The sequence below is a fragment of the Ascidia mentula genome, chromosome 2 (genome assembly GCF_947561715.1).
Source record: "Ascidia mentula chromosome 2, kaAscMent1.1, whole genome shotgun sequence".
Lineage (NCBI taxonomy): Eukaryota > Metazoa > Chordata > Ascidiacea > Phlebobranchia > Ascidiidae > Ascidia > Ascidia mentula.
This window is the reverse complement of record NC_138567.1, coordinates 1,840,724-1,857,474: the sequence shown is the minus strand read 5'-3', so window position 1 is coordinate 1,857,474 and position 16,751 is coordinate 1,840,724. Positions and strand designations below refer to the sequence as shown.

The 16,751-nt window shown below is 38.3% G+C and overlaps 2 protein-coding genes and 2 pseudogenes across 8 annotated transcripts in view; 2 read left to right on the top strand and 2 right to left on the bottom strand.

The window, feature by feature from the left end:
* LOC145888770 (receptor-interacting serine/threonine-protein kinase 2-like) overlaps window positions 1-16,751 on the top strand; it is a 28,900-nt gene that overhangs the window by 9,311 nt on the left and 2,838 nt on the right. Inside the window, exons 1-4 of one of the 2 annotated variants that reach the window (XM_082979615.1) lie at window positions 14,766-15,090; window positions 15,231-15,330; window positions 16,245-16,397; window positions 16,593-16,718. In XM_082979615.1, the coding sequence (XP_082835741.1) occupies window positions 16,317-16,397; window positions 16,593-16,718 (207 nt within the window). In that variant the 5' untranslated portion in view covers window positions 14,766-15,090; window positions 15,231-15,330; window positions 16,245-16,316. Of the gene's footprint in view, window positions 1-14,765; window positions 15,091-15,230; window positions 15,331-16,244; window positions 16,398-16,592; window positions 16,719-16,751 lie in introns of those variants that run through there. The other variant, XM_082979616.1, reaches the window with a different exon arrangement.
* LOC145888778 (glucoside xylosyltransferase 1-like) lies at window positions 126-3,535 on the bottom strand (annotated as a pseudogene). Its single transcript, XR_014399469.1, has 7 exons — window positions 3,344-3,535; window positions 2,959-3,046; window positions 2,448-2,570; window positions 2,034-2,246; window positions 1,462-1,651; window positions 852-1,030; window positions 126-343 (listed from the first exon to the last, which is right to left on the bottom strand). The product of XR_014399469.1 is annotated as a glucoside xylosyltransferase 1-like (transcript).
* On the top strand, window positions 5,240-10,817 carry LOC145888771 (uncharacterized). Of its 4 annotated transcripts, XM_082979619.1 has the most exons (12): window positions 5,249-5,407; window positions 5,484-5,764; window positions 5,896-6,034; window positions 6,134-6,193; window positions 6,326-6,422; window positions 6,563-6,750; window positions 8,525-8,657; window positions 8,906-9,042; window positions 9,106-9,141; window positions 9,212-9,466; window positions 9,810-9,974; window positions 10,181-10,811. In XM_082979619.1, the coding sequence occupies exons 3-12, from the start codon at window positions 5,939-5,941 to the stop codon at window positions 10,205-10,207; spliced, it is 1,194 nt and encodes a 397-aa protein (XP_082835745.1). In that variant the 5' UTR covers window positions 5,249-5,407; window positions 5,484-5,764; window positions 5,896-5,938; the 3' UTR covers window positions 10,208-10,811. The 4 variants fall into 4 exon arrangements, with proteins under 4 accessions (XP_082835744.1, XP_082835746.1, XP_082835743.1 ...); XM_082979618.1 differs by having other exon boundaries at window positions 5,240-5,407; window positions 6,563-6,757; window positions 8,532-8,657; window positions 9,810-10,817; XM_082979617.1 differs by having other exon boundaries at window positions 5,244-5,407; window positions 9,810-10,816.
* On the bottom strand, window positions 10,839-13,959 carry LOC145888777 (glucoside xylosyltransferase 1-like; annotated as a pseudogene). The gene is made up of 7 exons (XR_014399468.1): window positions 13,765-13,959; window positions 13,297-13,384; window positions 12,764-12,886; window positions 12,351-12,494; window positions 11,808-12,020; window positions 11,353-11,542; window positions 10,839-11,060 (listed from the first exon to the last, which is right to left on the bottom strand). The product of XR_014399468.1 is annotated as a glucoside xylosyltransferase 1-like (transcript).

Genomic DNA, 16,751 nt, shown 5'->3' with positions numbered 1-16,751 from the left:
GATTGAAAGGTGGATTAAGGACTGAGCACTATTGAGACATTCCGATGAACGCCATTTGTGGTTTTGGTAAACAACATTTTGTTGCAATCGTTCATTTCCTCACATACACTGCATTCTCATCACGTTCGCCACATTTTCGACAACCGAAAAACATGACGTCACACCCTCGTATACACAATATCCGTTTCCTATTTCACGAAGCAAGCAGATTTTTGATGCTTCTCGCTAAAGGTCTACTGATGACGTCAGACTTGGTGGCGCAAAAAGTTCTTTGAGCAGAAGATTTGAGTTGGTCGAGAAATGGAAGCAGAAGAAAGGCTTCAGGGTCACTTCCAAGGGCAAACTGTTGATTAAATACAACGTGGTGGTAATATCAATCATAAACAAACGCGTAGCTTGATTTAAATTTACCAAACGCCGACGGTTACAATATTTTGTGCCTTACTTTCTCAGAAGATTATTTGCAACATTCTAAGCTGGCGAAATTGCAATGAAAGCTTTTCACAAAATAAACAGAATTTTTTTCACCGAAACAAGACGCGATAAACAATTACGTACACCATTAAACAGGTTTAACTTGAATGGTTTGTGACAAAACATTACTAAAAGGCACTCACTTGAGCGAGAAGCTTAATTTCAATTGCCACCTTACGAATGACAAAGCGAGTTGTTTAAACCCAAAAGTCGAAACGGTTTCGTGCAAAACACGCGGCAATTCGGCCAAAGTGTCAAATCAGAAAGTAAACAAGTTCCTAAAACAATCTAAGTGTTTTCCCACAAACCAACGAACAACAGCGAGCACGGGCGTCGCGCGAACCTCGACAAAAGCCTAAAGAAATTCGATCGCTCACCTTCAAAAATGCCTCGAAAAGCGCGCGAAATGTTGGATTGACGTCGCCGAAAAATGCCGATGTGATGCCGTGTACCGCACTAGCGCCATCTTGTGACTCGGCATCGCTGCAAACGTTGCTTTCTTCGCTGCAAAAGATGTTTTTGAAGTTCCAGGAACAGGAAAGTTGGCGAAGAAGGTCTGTATAGGTTTGTTGGCGTGAGGTACATCACGTGATTTATTCATGAACAAACAATTTGGTTTGCTTTGTTGGTTGCTGGTTTACCAGTAATATTATATATATATATATATATATATATATATATATATATATGTATTACTGGTAATTTTGACTTCCCACTGTTTTCACATATATATATATGTATATGTATATAAGCAAGAACCAGGTTAAACAAACGCTTGTGTTGAAGTATAATAAAATGTGAAAACAAATGGGAAGTCAAGCTTCTCAAGAAGTTGCTTCAATGCGCCACTAGTGGCCATTTACGTGTGTTTTGTTGTTTCGTATTCTTATACGATCCTTGTGTTGTGATTATTTCACTAAAACCGCGAGTCTTACAAAAAGTTGTATAGGGACTATAACCATGTGTTTATAACTTCTACTGTAATACCTGGGTTGTAATGGAACATAATGTTCATTAACTTCTGGTCGTGTTCAGCTTTCTCCTTAAACTGACGGTAATACGTCATCAACAAGTCAACACCATACGTCATTCGTTTCGGTTGAATGCCCACGTCTTTTTAGTCATGGAAGAGAATCCATTCGCTCCTCAGCATTCGAGTAAAGTTCATCATCATTATCTGGACAAGAAAATGTTTTTATTGTGACGTAATATAGCTAATTCTTAATTGTGACATAACATATACTTTAGAACCAAGGTTTGTGTTCTAATGAAAGTAACTTTGTCAGTAGTTGATATTTAGCACTTTACAGAAAGCATTCTTGTTTACCCGTTTTAGGAGTTAATTCCAATTCTGTTGTAATTGCCGTGACATTTTCCACCTCTAGCCCATATCACATATATATGACACGTTTCTGTCCATGGTTAAATACATGGGCCTTCTAACTAACAACAAACATATACATTGATGCTTATAGTTTGCGACCATTGTAAACTTGAATAAAACCACAAAATACAATGATATTTTCACTGTTGCTAGACTTAAAAATGTAGCGAATCACCCCAGTAATAATTTGAAAAAGTCCTGACGGATGTGAAATAAAATTCTCGTTGAAACGTCTGCCACCCAGTGGATGGCCAGCAGTCGGAGATATGGCCGCTACCTGGTGCTCAGTGAACGAGTCAAACTGCATCCACAGTTCATCGAGCGGTTTGAGGAAAATAACGTCACCATCACTGTATATTGCAGCATCGGTCACTTGCTTTAAAATCATCTGCACGACAAAATAGATAAATAAATTTATTAATTAATGTAAATAAATGTTTAGTAATGAAACTTCTCTTGAGAATGAACTGGTCAGGATGATATCTTGAAAAAAAGGAAACGTTTTTTTTTGCAATACACATAAGGTTACGAACGATTAAGTCCTTGACTCCGGTGGTTTTTGGCAAAAGACTTGTAAGTATTTCGGTACCTCGGCCTCGATGAGTGGTTTCATGTCGTCCTCTGTGAAGATGTGGACGTAGAGAGGAGACTTGGAGAAGAGCACGGCGGATTTTACCATGGTTACCGTCAAGTCCATGGGTTTCCGTATATCCTGAAAGTGGACACAAATTTTAGGGAAAATCAATTAATTAGACAATAAGTGGTGGCAGCTGGGATTGCAAGTTTTAATTTCTACAGACCCGAGAGTCAAACACCATTATGGTGGTCGTTAAAAGATAGTGGTTATAATCGGAATCCTTAATTTTATTTCCCACATGAGGCAATCCGCTGTTTGGTAGTAGTTCTCAATTGCCATTGTGATGTTGATGGTTTGTAACGCAATGTTGTGAGTTTTGCAAGAGATACAACCCGAAACAAGTACAGAGTTTCTTGCAATAAAACTTCATTGATCACACGACACCGTAAATAAATGTAAATACGTGGATATTTTTAGATGTTATTTTAACATCTGTTGCAAAGGTTTTAATTTGCTGACTTACCCTGATACCTTGGTAGTTGGGTCGTCCACACGATACAGCTACGAGATGCATCGTCTCAACCTCTCGTACAGATCGTCCAGTCAAATTCCTGAAAGTATAGTGAGTACTTCAACTTTACATTGCACTATGCAATCATACGTTTGCCATTGCGTTGAATTAGTACAGCAATGGTTGTAACTACGAATCAAACCGACGGATGATCCTTATAATAAAGCAAGTCTAAGTCTGTGGCTTCAGTAAATACCGTAATCATTGGATGCAAGTGATGTGAAATACCATACAGCGCTTCCTGATGCAACCGGTTATAAGTTTGCTGCACATGGGTGTAGACAATGCAGTTGAGGCTACAATGCTATGTGCGTTTTTAAAAAACTTGTTAATTTACCTTACTTACGACCGTGGGTTCGAACCTCAACAAAACCAAAACATTCCTGTACGTTTTTCTTCACATAAATGCTTCCAACAAGAATCAACATCCACAAGATAATGATAGTCGCCCTGGAGAGTCGACAGATTTTAATTGTAGAAACGTTTCGTCGCTTTTCAAAAGATATCAGCAAATGTATAGGCCTGTCGCCGACCAGTCATTACTATACAAGGCACATTTTTAGCAACACAGTTTCAAATTTCTGCTGTAAACATGTATGAACAAACACGGGTTATACCATACGTAAAACAAACGTAGGATACACCTAAGTTGGTCACCAAGTCAAAAATGTCCTCCTGACTCTGGCTACCTGATACTTAACTTAACTTTCGCGGTACTTCCGTCAGTATTTTAAAGAGGTTTGGGATTAGAGAGTATATCAATTTGTGCGCTTCACTTAACCTAAACGCCACAAACAACACAACAACACATAAACCCAGAAATCTAAGTCGTTTTTCAAGTTCAGCTAAACTGCCTTCATAAGTAAATCTTTTATTTGAACTAATTTGGCAGCTTTTAATTCCCTGGCTGCTGCAACATTAGCCTTACTTCCCTATAGAACCTGCAAGTTTCTGATCTAACTGCCTCGACCACGTACAATGAAGCAAACAACCAGCTGTAATGACACGGTTGAGTGCACACCGTTTGCGTGGTGACTCACGAAATACGCCGCGGACAATTTGCAAGTAAACCCGTCATTTGTGTGAATGAACCTTCGTGCAGAGAACGCAGAAAAAAATACGAAACATAAAGATCTTACCCAATACAGTCCGGAAAGATTTTAAGAAACACATCACAGTCATTCTCGATCTACTTGTAAGTCTGTGGAGCACAACAAACTGTGCGAACGACCATGCGGTACACCAGCAGTTCGTTCCCAAGAAAAGAAATAGTGTTTTTACTCAGGCGTTACTTACATATACTAAATGCGGGGGCGAGGCGGTCTGGAGTGGATTGTGAACAGTCATCGAACCAAAAATGTTGTAGATGATTGACTTGGCATGATAAACGGCTTGTTCTTGTGCAAAGCACTGCCATACACCTACCACCCAACATTCTGCACAAGGCGAAATGTCGGCCTTCGCCAGTTTATACGCATTGAAAGGGAAGGGAAATGCAATCAACACATTACACAGAGGTTAATATCACATTTTTGCATGGTGTTTTGAAGCACATTCCGTTTGATCAAGTCGCTTTGACATGTAAGCGCACTTTCATTGCCGTGTTAAAGGTATATATTGCGTGATAATACAAAAAGTAACAATCGAATATGGAGAAAAAGTCAGTTGCTGTTATTTGCTCTGTCATTTGGCCCGTCCTAAAATAATGTGGAACTTATAATCATGGTTTTGGCATATATAAGGCTGCATTAATAGTTTGCAATGGCAACAGAAATTAAGTGCGTTTATATGAAAGATTGCTTTGCGCGTGCCATTTCGGGCAAACCAAAGAACGAGGAAACAGAATCCAGTCATCTTGTTCAAACAAGCCTTTGTTTAACCAGCAAATGTTGCTGTGACTGCTAAACTTGGCTACGCCCCTTGACGGACAAGCCTAGTTTCGGTTAAACAGAGTTGAAGAGCAATGGTTTCCTTGTTTTTAACACTTAATCTTTGTAGTTTAATACGTCTTCGTAAAAAATCAGGAATATTCAGTTTTCGAGTTTTGATAGTTTACAAAAAGCAGCAAAGATTTGTTTACCTGTTTTGATACAACTTGCGCTGTAAGCTCTTTATGTGATGCAAAGCAAAACAGAGGGCCATAAAAAATGTATTGTCTTATCACTAAAAGTGTGGGAGAGAAGGTAACTATAGTTAACGTTGTATTCCCACCTTATAGTGTAGGTAGTTTTGCGGAAGTTGCACAGCGTAGGTGCTTGATGGATAGTAGCTAACTTTGTTTATGACACGCACAAACTCAACTGTAGGTTCTTATTGCAAACAGGTAGCAGGCATCAGTAGCGCAAGTCCATATAAGTTCAATGCAAGTTTCGTATGAGCCTCAATGTCGTCCTCAGAACAGGTATGTCAGGTTAGGATTATTAAACACATGTCTGAAATAAAATATCTATATGATCTTCCCATATGTTTTAATGCAGTACCATTCAATCAACGCTGGGGACATTCGATGTGATCCAGTCAACTTTATTGCTGGAACTGCAGTATCAACTGTTTGCCGTATTATCATATGTCATGAACAAATCTTAATGTGCCAGAAGAACAAACTATTGAAATATAAATTAGATATTACAATTAGTGTTGCAAAGCAGTAGCCTGTAAGATTTTAACTTTATTGTTTTCTTAAAACAGTTGGAGGTGCCTTTCAAATTCAGTGGGAAAACCCAATCGCTGAGGGAACTTCGGGATGCGCAGTTTTCCAGTTAGTTTACTTCGAATTATTTGTTGTTGATGTAATAACCAAAATCATTAGGCCAGCAAAGTACAATTGGTCTCAGTCTCAGGCATTTTACCTTTTCAGTTTAATACATAACACGAACTTGTGCTTTTTAGTTGCAAAACTACGCAAGGAAGTGCTAAATATGCTGCCAAAGTTATGTCTAAAGTGCTGTATGAAAATTATGACAAAGAACTAGAACACCTAAAAAAATTCCGAGATGACAAACATTTGGTCAGCTACATCAACCACTGGGTTAGTGACCGTCAAATACAGACAACATGGCATAAAGAACGTGGCATATTTGGTTGTTACTTCTAGAAGACGTTTAACAAACTTTTTGTTCCTTTTTAGATTGAACAACAAATCTATCTTATCGTCATTCTTGAGTTTTGTGATGCAGATGTGCAAAAGGTAAAATGTTTGTACTGGAATATGGCTAAACAATAAACCGCTTGTATTATGCCAGTATCACGTTGTACTTTAACCCCACACTTATTTGTAGCCATTGTCATATAAGTTTAAAGGAAATTTTGACGTTTTCAGCACATTGAAAACCCGAGCGATTTTGATTTGACACCAACCAACATTTCCAAACAAATGATCGAGGGAATATACCGACTTCATACATTGTATGACATCGGTAAGATGTAAAATTTATGCAAGCGTATTACACACAAACAGTAAATGTTAATTTCGTAGAGTATATAGAAAATAATTACCAGATTTTAATTGAATCTTGGCTTCATTTTCATTTTGAAATTCACAAGCCTTTAAATGCAGTTCATCGGGACATTAAACCTGCCAACTTCTTATTGAAGAGATGTGGCATAGAAACAATTGTAAAAGTTTGTGATTTTGGATTGAGCAGGACATATGACACTGACATGTCAACTACAGCTCAAGGGACTTACGCTTTCATGGCCCCTGAGGTCCTTCTAGCTATCAGAGAAAACAAAAAGATTATACCAGTAAGCAGTATAGGGGCTGCTTTTGTTTCCAAAATGTAACTTTAGTTAAATGTTTGTTTCAAATAATCCGCAACAAATCTTGACAATAAAGAGACTGGCCAATTAATGTAAACATTGCCATGTTTCATTAAAAAAATCGGTTTGGCACGAACTTACGACATCATCAGTTTAAGTGACCCGGTTGGTGTAGCTCTAGGATTATGTGGAGCTGACCTGACTGACGTCACAGAAAAGGCTCTCTTGGGTAGTGACATCATCTATCACTTTTATCCGTCACACACCCCTAAAGGCGGAAAATGCGCAGTAAATGGCACAACACGCGAAGTACACAATAAATGTTAAGGAGAAATAGTGGGGCAGAAGTACTGTACACCTTTGTAACTGTTACTGTTGTGTGTACAGCGAATCCATGAGCAGGAGACGATACCCGTCTCTGGCCGAAGCAAGGATTTGCGGTCGTTGAACTTAACTCTGTGGGTCGGGTTGTCAAGCACGTGTTTGCACACTTCCGACTTTGGCGATCGTTGATGTTCAGCGATGCGTGTACACAAGTTTCGAGATGTTTATCCGATGTAGGTTTGTCCACATGAACAGGTGAGTTTGTACACCACGGACGAGAGGTGCAGGGTCTTCTGGCGATCTTTAAATCGAAACTGCTGCGCAAGTTTGCATGGCTCACGTACCACACGCAAGACAGTTTTCTTGTTGGAGCAGCGGTCACAAATTGTGCTAATTCCCGTCGAATTCGGTGGTTGATAGGGCCTATGTGTCGCAACCTCAACACACAGAAACTTGTGCTTTCTTGCCTGGGTTTAGTGGTGTCCACCTGATATTGCTTACGTAACACCGAACGTACGCAGTTCGCAATGAACTTGAGAAGATGCCCATTTTGCTATAGATACCAGTGTTGGTTGACTTTCTGTATGTGGTTGTGCTAATGGAATCTCCAACTCGTTCAACGAGGACGTCGAGAAATAAAATCCGTTGCTTTGTAAATTTGATGTTACGATGAATTTCATTTATGTTTGAGTTGAAAGCGGCCAGGGCACGTTCATTGCGTAACGCAACAAAATGGGCATCCACGTAACGACACAAAACAACACACAAGGAAGCACAAAATCCTGTGTTAAGAGGGTGCGAAACCTAGGTTCTATGAGCAAACGATTTCGACGGGAACTTAACGATTTGCGACCGCTGCACCATCAAGTAGACTGTCTTCTTCACTTCTCGTCCGTGGTGTACAAACTCACCTGTTCATGTGGACAATCCTACATTGGACATACATATCGAAACTAGTGTACACGCATCGCTGAACATCAACGATCGCCAAAGTCGGAAGTGTGCAAACACGTGCTTGACAACCCGACCCACAGAGTTTAGTTCAGCGAGCAACAAATCCTTGCTTCGGCCAGAGACGGGCATCGTCTCCTGCTCATGGATTCGCTGAAAACAAAACAGCAACAGTTACAAAGGTGTACAGTACTTCTGCCCCACTATTTCTCCTTAACATTTATTGTGTACTTAGCGTGTTGTTCCCCTTAACTGCGCATTTTCCGCCTTTAGGGGTGTGTGACGGATAAAAGTGATACATGACGTCACCACCCACGCGAGCCTTTTTTGTGTCGTCAGGTCAGGTCCATATAATCGGGGAGCTACACCAACCGCATCATTTAAACTGATGATAAGTTCTTGTCGAAACGTCTTTGAAAGAAACATGACAATGTTCACAGCAATGAATCTTGTTGCCATAAAACATAAATCGTATTTTAAACAGAAAAGAGAGTCCGACATATTTTCTCTTGGCCTGACATTGTTTTACACACTGACGAATGGTAAACATCCACTTAACAGAGAGGAACAAGGCATAAGAAAAAATATTAATTTGAATATGGATGGTATGCTTGACAGTAAGTTACACTGTTGGAATTAGATGAAAAATCGTTTCGGTTTTACAACTGGCAGTAGTTCATTGGATAAATTGTATCGTTTCGAAACATGAATCCTTATTTGGGAAAGAAAAAATACCTTTAAAATTGTTAATCATGGCCTGTAAAGCATATTTGTATTATTATAAAAGATTCGCATGTGAAAGTTGATCATAACGAAATCAAAATAATTTAGCTTTCCCATTGGATCACCTCCTGCTTTTTATTAGACACTGAGGATGGAATTAACTCACGCGGTTTGATTTTGTGGATGTTGCAACATGAAGAAACAAACAGGCCAACAATTAAAGAAGTAAAATTTCATCCAATGCTTTGGACATACAGGGAGAAAGTTGTCTTCTTTGAAGTACAACCACTATTTGATATTTTAACTGATAACGTATGTTCATTGGTAAACCTTTTGTTTTAGGAAGTTGTGAAAGAATTTGAAGGAAATGAAGTTGGAGTAAGTTTGTTACAAAAGTGTTTTATAAGCAACATCTTAGCTATGTTATATTAATCCTTTCTTGTCATAGAAACCACAGGAATATCCGCATCCCAACTATTTTTTTCAACAACAATCTTCTTTATGTGAAAGTATGGTGGAGATAGAAAAGTATCCCGCTTGGATGTTGAATTATAAAGCAGACCCAAACCAAATGGTTCATTTCGTCGTTGCAAATGAGGATGTGGAGGATCTGCTCAAACATATGGGATATCGAAACAAAAAAGGAAAATTGATTGATAAATGCGAGTCAGTGAAAGATCTCCTTAAACTTGTGAGAAGCAAGGTAAATAATCTGTTAAAATTTCTTTTTGAACTAGAAACGCAGTTAGCTCGTAATTTTAAATATTTTATTCAGTTACCAGTAGAACATTGCGTTTCGCGCTGTCGAGAAAGCCGCAAAATTTGTGTTCCCTAAGTCTCTGTTCCCTTCTAGTTGCGCTTCAATGCCCTGCGAAACACTGCTTTGGCACGGTGTTGGTTTAGGGTTTTTTATTGAGAATGAGTGAGAAATAATATAATAGAATATTTTGCAACGAGCAACGAGGTACCGACAGCGAAAAAGTTTAGAAAGACAATTTATGAAGAAATTTTTAGGGTTATTCATTAATCTCTGTCGTGGTTTTTAGGTACAGCATGCAAAAGAATATCCTTATCCAGTCAGGAATATGTTTGGGTTGGGCAATGAAACGAATTGGGAAAAGTATTACAAGTATTTCACGAAAAAGCATCCACAACTTTTGCTGAGAGTTTATCAAATATTTGGGATGGATCAAGGATTGCAAGACTTTAAGGTTGGAAAATTTGGCGTCATATTTTTCCGAAACATTCACCAATTGAGCTTTCTGCTAGATCACTGTGTCGAACTTATATACAAATACATATCGTATTACAGTGCGTGAACGACAGCCTGCCAGGGTTCCTGGGTTCGAACTGATCCAGTTTTTTTGTTATTCTGTAGCACATCTGGGATGTGTTAGGATTTTTTTTTTGTTTTTAGAACATTCTGGAAGAAAATAGACGTTGACCGCGAAATGCACAGACAAAATTTGGACGGCAAAGAAATTTGACTTTGACTGACAACCCAGAAAGAAAGTTACTGTTAGATCTTTGTACAAAGAAAATTTTACAAAAACTTTTTTTTAATAAATGCATGTAAAACTAAAACGGTACCACTGACAAACAGCATCAGATAAAGTGCCCTTTTTGACATTCCATTAATTTTCATGTGCTTTTATGTTTCCTTCCTGTCCTGCAAATCAAATTTACTCTTCCATGTATTTGACAAAGGATGCACTACTTTGTCAAATAATGTAGTTGTAAAATAGAACGAAGCGCTTAATAGCATGTCAAATTTGATTGCATTTTTTGTCATGGAGTTGATTGTTTAAGCTCATTCGGCTTTTGATTTGTCGTGTCATAATTTTTAGTTCACTGGCATCGCAGTCAGGGCATTGCAGTCAAAGTGCTGTAATTTACTGTAATTAAATTTTACTGCAATAATAACTTCATGAATTACTCAAGTAATAAAAATTGGCAAACTTAACAAAAAGTCGAAGCACAGCATTATTTAGAATAAAAGGTGGATTCAGGACTGCTGAGCATTTTGAGGCACTCAGGTGAACGCCGTTTGTGGTTTGGTGCACATCGGCATTTGTCGGGGACGTCATTCCAATATATCGCACGCTTTTTTAGGCACTTTTAAAGGTGAGTGATCGAAAAGCGTGCGAAATGTTTGAGTGACGTCACCGAAAAATGCCGACGTGATGCCGTGCACCGCACTAGCGCCATCTTGTGACTCGGCATCGCTGCAAACGTTGCTTTCGTCGCTGCAAACTTGTTTTTGAAGTTCCAGGAACACCAAAGTTGGCGAAGAAGGTCTGCAAAGGTTTCAAACTTTGTACGCGATTTACTCAATAACAAACAGTTTGATTTGTCTGTTCGTTGAACGCTTGCCTGGGAGTGGAAAGAAGTCCTCAAAATAATGAAAAGTCGAACTTTATAAAAACTTGCTCAACTGCACTACTAGTGGCCATTTTCATGTTTTAACATTTTTCATGATTTTTGTTTTCAATATTATACGTTTGCACGCAATCCTTAAGTTTTGATTGTTTAACTTGGAACGCGAGTGCGTGGACTGTAACCATGGGTTTATAACTTCTCCTGTAATACCTGGGTTGTAATGGTACATAATGTTCATTAACTTCTGGTCGTGTTTAGCTTTCTCCTTAAACTGACGGTAATACGTCAGCAACAAGTCAACACCATACGTCATTCGTTTCGGTTGAACGCCCACGTCTTTTTCGTCATGGAAGAGAATCGATTCGCTCTTCAGCATTCGAGTAAAGTTCATCATCATTATCTGGAGAAGAAAATTTATTTATTGTGACGTAACATTTGCAGTGATGTAACAGAATCGACATTTGTGTTCCAATGAGAGCAACTGAATCATTGGGGGGTGTTTGGTACTTTATACCACATGTATAGAAACGCTTATTTCCAAATCATAACTCATATATGGGAATGGTCAGAGTCTTTCTCACCAGCAGCCAACTTGTATGCTAATGCTCAAGGTTTGCGACCGAGTTTCACTTGAATGTAAAAAAGCGAACGTCCAGACGATTCACCCAAGTATTGATTTGAAAAAGTCCTGACGAGTGTGAAATAAAGTTCTCGTTGTAGCGACTGCCACCCAGTGGATGGCTAGCAGTCGGAGATATGGCCGCTACCTGGCGCTCAGTGAACGATTCAAACTGCATCCACAGTTCATCGAGCGGTTTGAGGAAAATGACGTCACTATCACTGTATATTGCAGCATCGGTCACTTCCTTTAAAATCATCTGCACGACCAAATAGATAAATAAATATATTAATTAATTAGTGCAAATAAATGTTTAGTAATGTATTTTTGACATCTCAAATCTCAAACTATTGCACCAGACATTTTAATACAGTAGCATTATACACTATACAGCCTATAGAACTGCATTTTTCGAATATCATATAGTGTTCCCATATCAGTGAGCCATGCCATAGATTTTTCAAAGCCAAAGCTAAAAGCCAATCCAATTGGCAAAATACCATTTGCAATTTATAGTTTTGTTAAGATGTTAAAAATCACAATTAAGATGAATCTTTAATTCTCTTACAGGCAGAACAAATGTACTTACAGGTAGTAAGAGACGAAACGACCCGCATGGTTTGTACCACTTCTTCCATTCCTTCACCAGAGTTTCCGGAAGATATTCTTCATAGTTCGCATTGTACAACTTGTATTGAAACTTCTCTTGCGAATGAACAGGCCAAGATGATATCTTGAAAAAAAAGGAAACGTTTTTTTGTAACTTGGGGTACCGTTAGGAACGATTAAATTAACATTTAAAGAAAACTATTCATAATCGCTTCGTCGTTCGATGGTGCAGAAATAGTTACGAATCCTTAATGTTTGTAAGTCTTAACACGGCATATGTGCAACATATGTCTGGTCAGGCAACGTCACAACTAAGTACTTTATAGATATAGACGTCCTAAATGAAATCTTTGACTCTGGTGTTTTTTGGCAAAAGACTGAGTATTTTGGTACCTCCGCCTCGAAGAGTGGTTTCATGTCGTCCTCTGTGAAGATGTGGACGTAGAGAGGAGACTTGGAGAAGAGCACGGCGGATTTTACCATGGTTACGGTCAAATCCATGGGTTTCCGTATATCCTGGAAATGGACACAAATTTTAGGGAAAACAACTATTTAGACAATAAGTGGTGACAGTTGGGTTTGCAAGTTTTAATTTCTAAAGACCCGAGAATCAAACAAAATTATGGTGGTCGTTAAGGTGGTGATTATAGTTGGAATCGTCATTTTTAATCCTCACATGAGGCAAATCCGTTATTTGGTAATAGTTCTTAATTGCCATTAAGTGACTTGATGCAACGCATGGAAGGAGATGTTGATGGTTTGTATCGCAAGGTTGTGAGTTTTGCAAGAGATACAATAAGTTCAACTACAGAGTTTCTTGCAATAAAACTTCATTGATCACACGACACCGTACATAAACGTAAAATGTGGATATTTTTAGATGTTATTTTTACATCTGTTGCAAAGGTTTCAATTTATTGACTTACCCTGATACCTTGATAGTTGGGTCGCCCACACGATACAGCTACGAGATGCATCGTCTCAACCTCTCGTACAGATCGTCCGGTCAAATTCCTGAAAATATATTGAGTACTTCAACTTTACATTACAATATGCAATCATACGTTTGGATTTGCGTTGAATTATTATAGCAATGGTTGTAACTACGAATCACACCAACGGATGATCCTTATAATAAAGCAAGTCTAAGTCTGTGGCTTCAGTAAATGCCATAATCATTGGATGCAAGTGATTGTGAAATACCATACTGCGCTCCCTGATATAACCGGTTCTAATTTCCTGCACATGGGCGTTGTCAATGCAGTTTAGGCTGCAATGCTATGTACATTTTCAAAAAATTTGTTAATTTACCTAATGTACTTACGACCGTTGGTTCGAACCCCATTAAAACCAAAACATAAATGCTTTGTATCCCACATGGAATTTAGACTTACATCAACCAATTTCCACATGTTAACCAACTTGCAACAAGAATCAACATCCACAAGATAAAGATGGTCGCCCTGGAGAGTCGGCAGATTTTCATTGTAGAAACGTTTCGTTGCTTTTTGAAAGATATCAGCAAATGTATAGACCTGCCGCCGACCAGTCATTACTATACAAGGCACATTTTTACTAACACAGTTCTAAATTTCTGATGTAAACAAAAACATGTATGAATAAACATAGGTTTTACCATGTCGTACGTAAAGCAAACGTAGGAATTAGAATACACCTAAGTTGGTCACCAACTCTAAACTTTCCTCTTGACTCTGGCTACCTGATACTTAACTTAACTTTCGCGGGACTTTCGTCAGTATTGTGAGAGAATGTATCGATTTGTTCGCTTCACTTAACCTGAACGCCACAAACAACACAACAGCACCTAAACCCAGAAATCCAATTCGTTACTTAAGTTCAGCTAAACTGCCTTCATAAGTAAATCTTCTTTTTGAACAAATTTGGCCGCCTATAAATTTCCTGGCTGCTGCAACATTAGCCTTACTTCCCAATAAAACCAACAAGCTTCTAATCTAACTGCCTCGACCACGCACAATGAAGCGAACAACCAGCTGTAATGACACGGTTGATTGCACACCGTCTGCGTGGTTACTCACGAAATACGCCGCGGGCAATTTACAAGAAAACCCGTTATTTGTGCGAATAAAGCTTAGTGCAGAGAACGGAGCGAACCAAATCTGCTCGAACCGAAAACACAAAGATCTCTGCATTTTTTAAACACAGTTCGTAATAAATGAATCTTTCTTTTGTACTAAGATTATTGACATATTAAGACAAAAATTAAATAAATGATCGTAAAGACGACTCACCCCAGTATTGATTTGAAAAAGTCCTGACGACTGTGAAATCGTTGTAGCGACTGCCACCCAGTGGATGGCTAGCAGTAGGAGATATGGCCGCTACCGGGCGCTCAGTGAACGAGTCAAACTGCATCCACAGTTCATCGAGCGGTTTGAGGAAAATGACGTCACTATCACTGTATATTGCAGCGTCAGTCACTTTCTTCAAGATCATCTGCACGCCAAAATAGACAAATAAATCAATAAGTTTCTAATCCAACTGCCTCTGTAACTAAAATGTAACTAATTTGGACCTCTAGAAATGGCAGCGAAACACACAACATACGAAATTATATCAATTAAAAGGTTTCACAGGGTAAAACAAAGAGCTTATGTATCTCAAATTTAAATGCAAAAATCCTTGAGATTTACCATCAAAGTAACATGAAAATGACTTTTGCATCATTTTACTCTCCCTAGGTAAGTAATGAGAATGTAGCAGGGAATGGTCATGAAACGCACTTCAAATTAACTTTTCAGTTAGTTTTTGAAACATCTGTAAAGTCTGTGCTTATATCCAAAAAATTCACGTAACATTACAGTCCGTTTGTTCTTCACAGTTTAACGACCTGAGCTCGCACCCCAAACATCGTCGCGAAACACGAACCCAATGAAAGGAAGGTGAAGCTTGGTTGTTATTGTTCTTGCCACTGGGGCAAGGTAAGTTTGACAATAGCAAGTCTGTGGCCAACGTTAGTTCCTCATTGAAACTCTTTAGGTTGGTAAAGGTGACCTTCAGTAAAACACTAATACAATAATAACTATGAATACATTTAGTCGATTACTCACTGCAGGTTTTTATGCTAAAATTGTATAGAAATGATTGCAGTGGGTTGTACTGGTACATGATAGTTTTAGTAGAACTGGACTAGTACTTTGAATTAACATTTTATGTCGCACAAAGTTATGTGGCTTTTCAAATTCCTTCAACATTCTCAGGAACATCTGTATTTTTTTGGAATACATCAAAAAAACATGCACGTATATAGGCGTATCAAGCCTTATTAGGGGGAGGTGGTCGAAATTTTTGTTATGGTAATTTTCCGATTTTCCTCTTCAAATTAAGTTTAATTGTGTTTATTACAAAATTCAAAATCGATTAGGAAGCATCTTCCAGTATAATGTACTGAGTTTGGATTGTAGTAAATCAATAATATTGCTGCCTTAAATAAATCTTCGCCACTGACTGGAACTTGTTTGCTTTCCTGTGGCAAAGTGGTGGTTGAATAGCAGGAATGGAAACGTCAAGTGATGAAAACGAGGGAAGAAATTCATTTTATTGTTGTGTGCAAAAATGTTTGCAAAACTGTGTGTCGCAATTAAAGCTTTGAACACTTTAATTCCGCCCCTGGCTCTACCAGTGGCCTAAGTTAGTTTAGCAACAACTTCAAAGGATGTTGAAACATAGTCTTATTAAGCTTTTTCATATTTTTTGATAAATCTGTTGAAAATAATGCACAGCAGACCGTATTCTTGCAAAACACCACAAGGCGATTTCCACTGTATAAGTTCATTTCAACTCACCAAGATATAGCAAGTTAATTAAAACGTTAAATTTAAACATTTGTAAATAGATATACACGAACCATCACGAAGCATCAAAAGTAATTTGAAAACCAGGGGGAGTAATTGAAGTTGGAGGATGTATGATTTCTATACCAGCTGATGCCTTAGATGAGGATGTGGAAATTGTGGCTGAGTCGTTTTATGGAATAAAAGATCCGACTGTAAGAAAAAGTTTAAAACCTTTTCATACATTACAATTTCAGCAACACACGACAAAAATTTTAGTTTTGACCTGATAAAAAAGTCCAAAGGTAAGTTAATTATGTAATATTTTACCCGCACCGGGCAATCATTTAAGCACTTTTCCTTGCAGGATCTGTTTGAAGGATTTTTATTCTCAATTTTCTCATCTTTAGGAAAGGGACAATATGATGCAAATCACACCCCTACTTTTGTGTAAGCCACATGGACTCAAGTTCAATGAAGAAATCGAAATCAGTTTACCCACATGCTACAGAACAGATTGTGAAACACTTGTACAGGTAAAGTGACATTGCAGATAACCTGATACATAG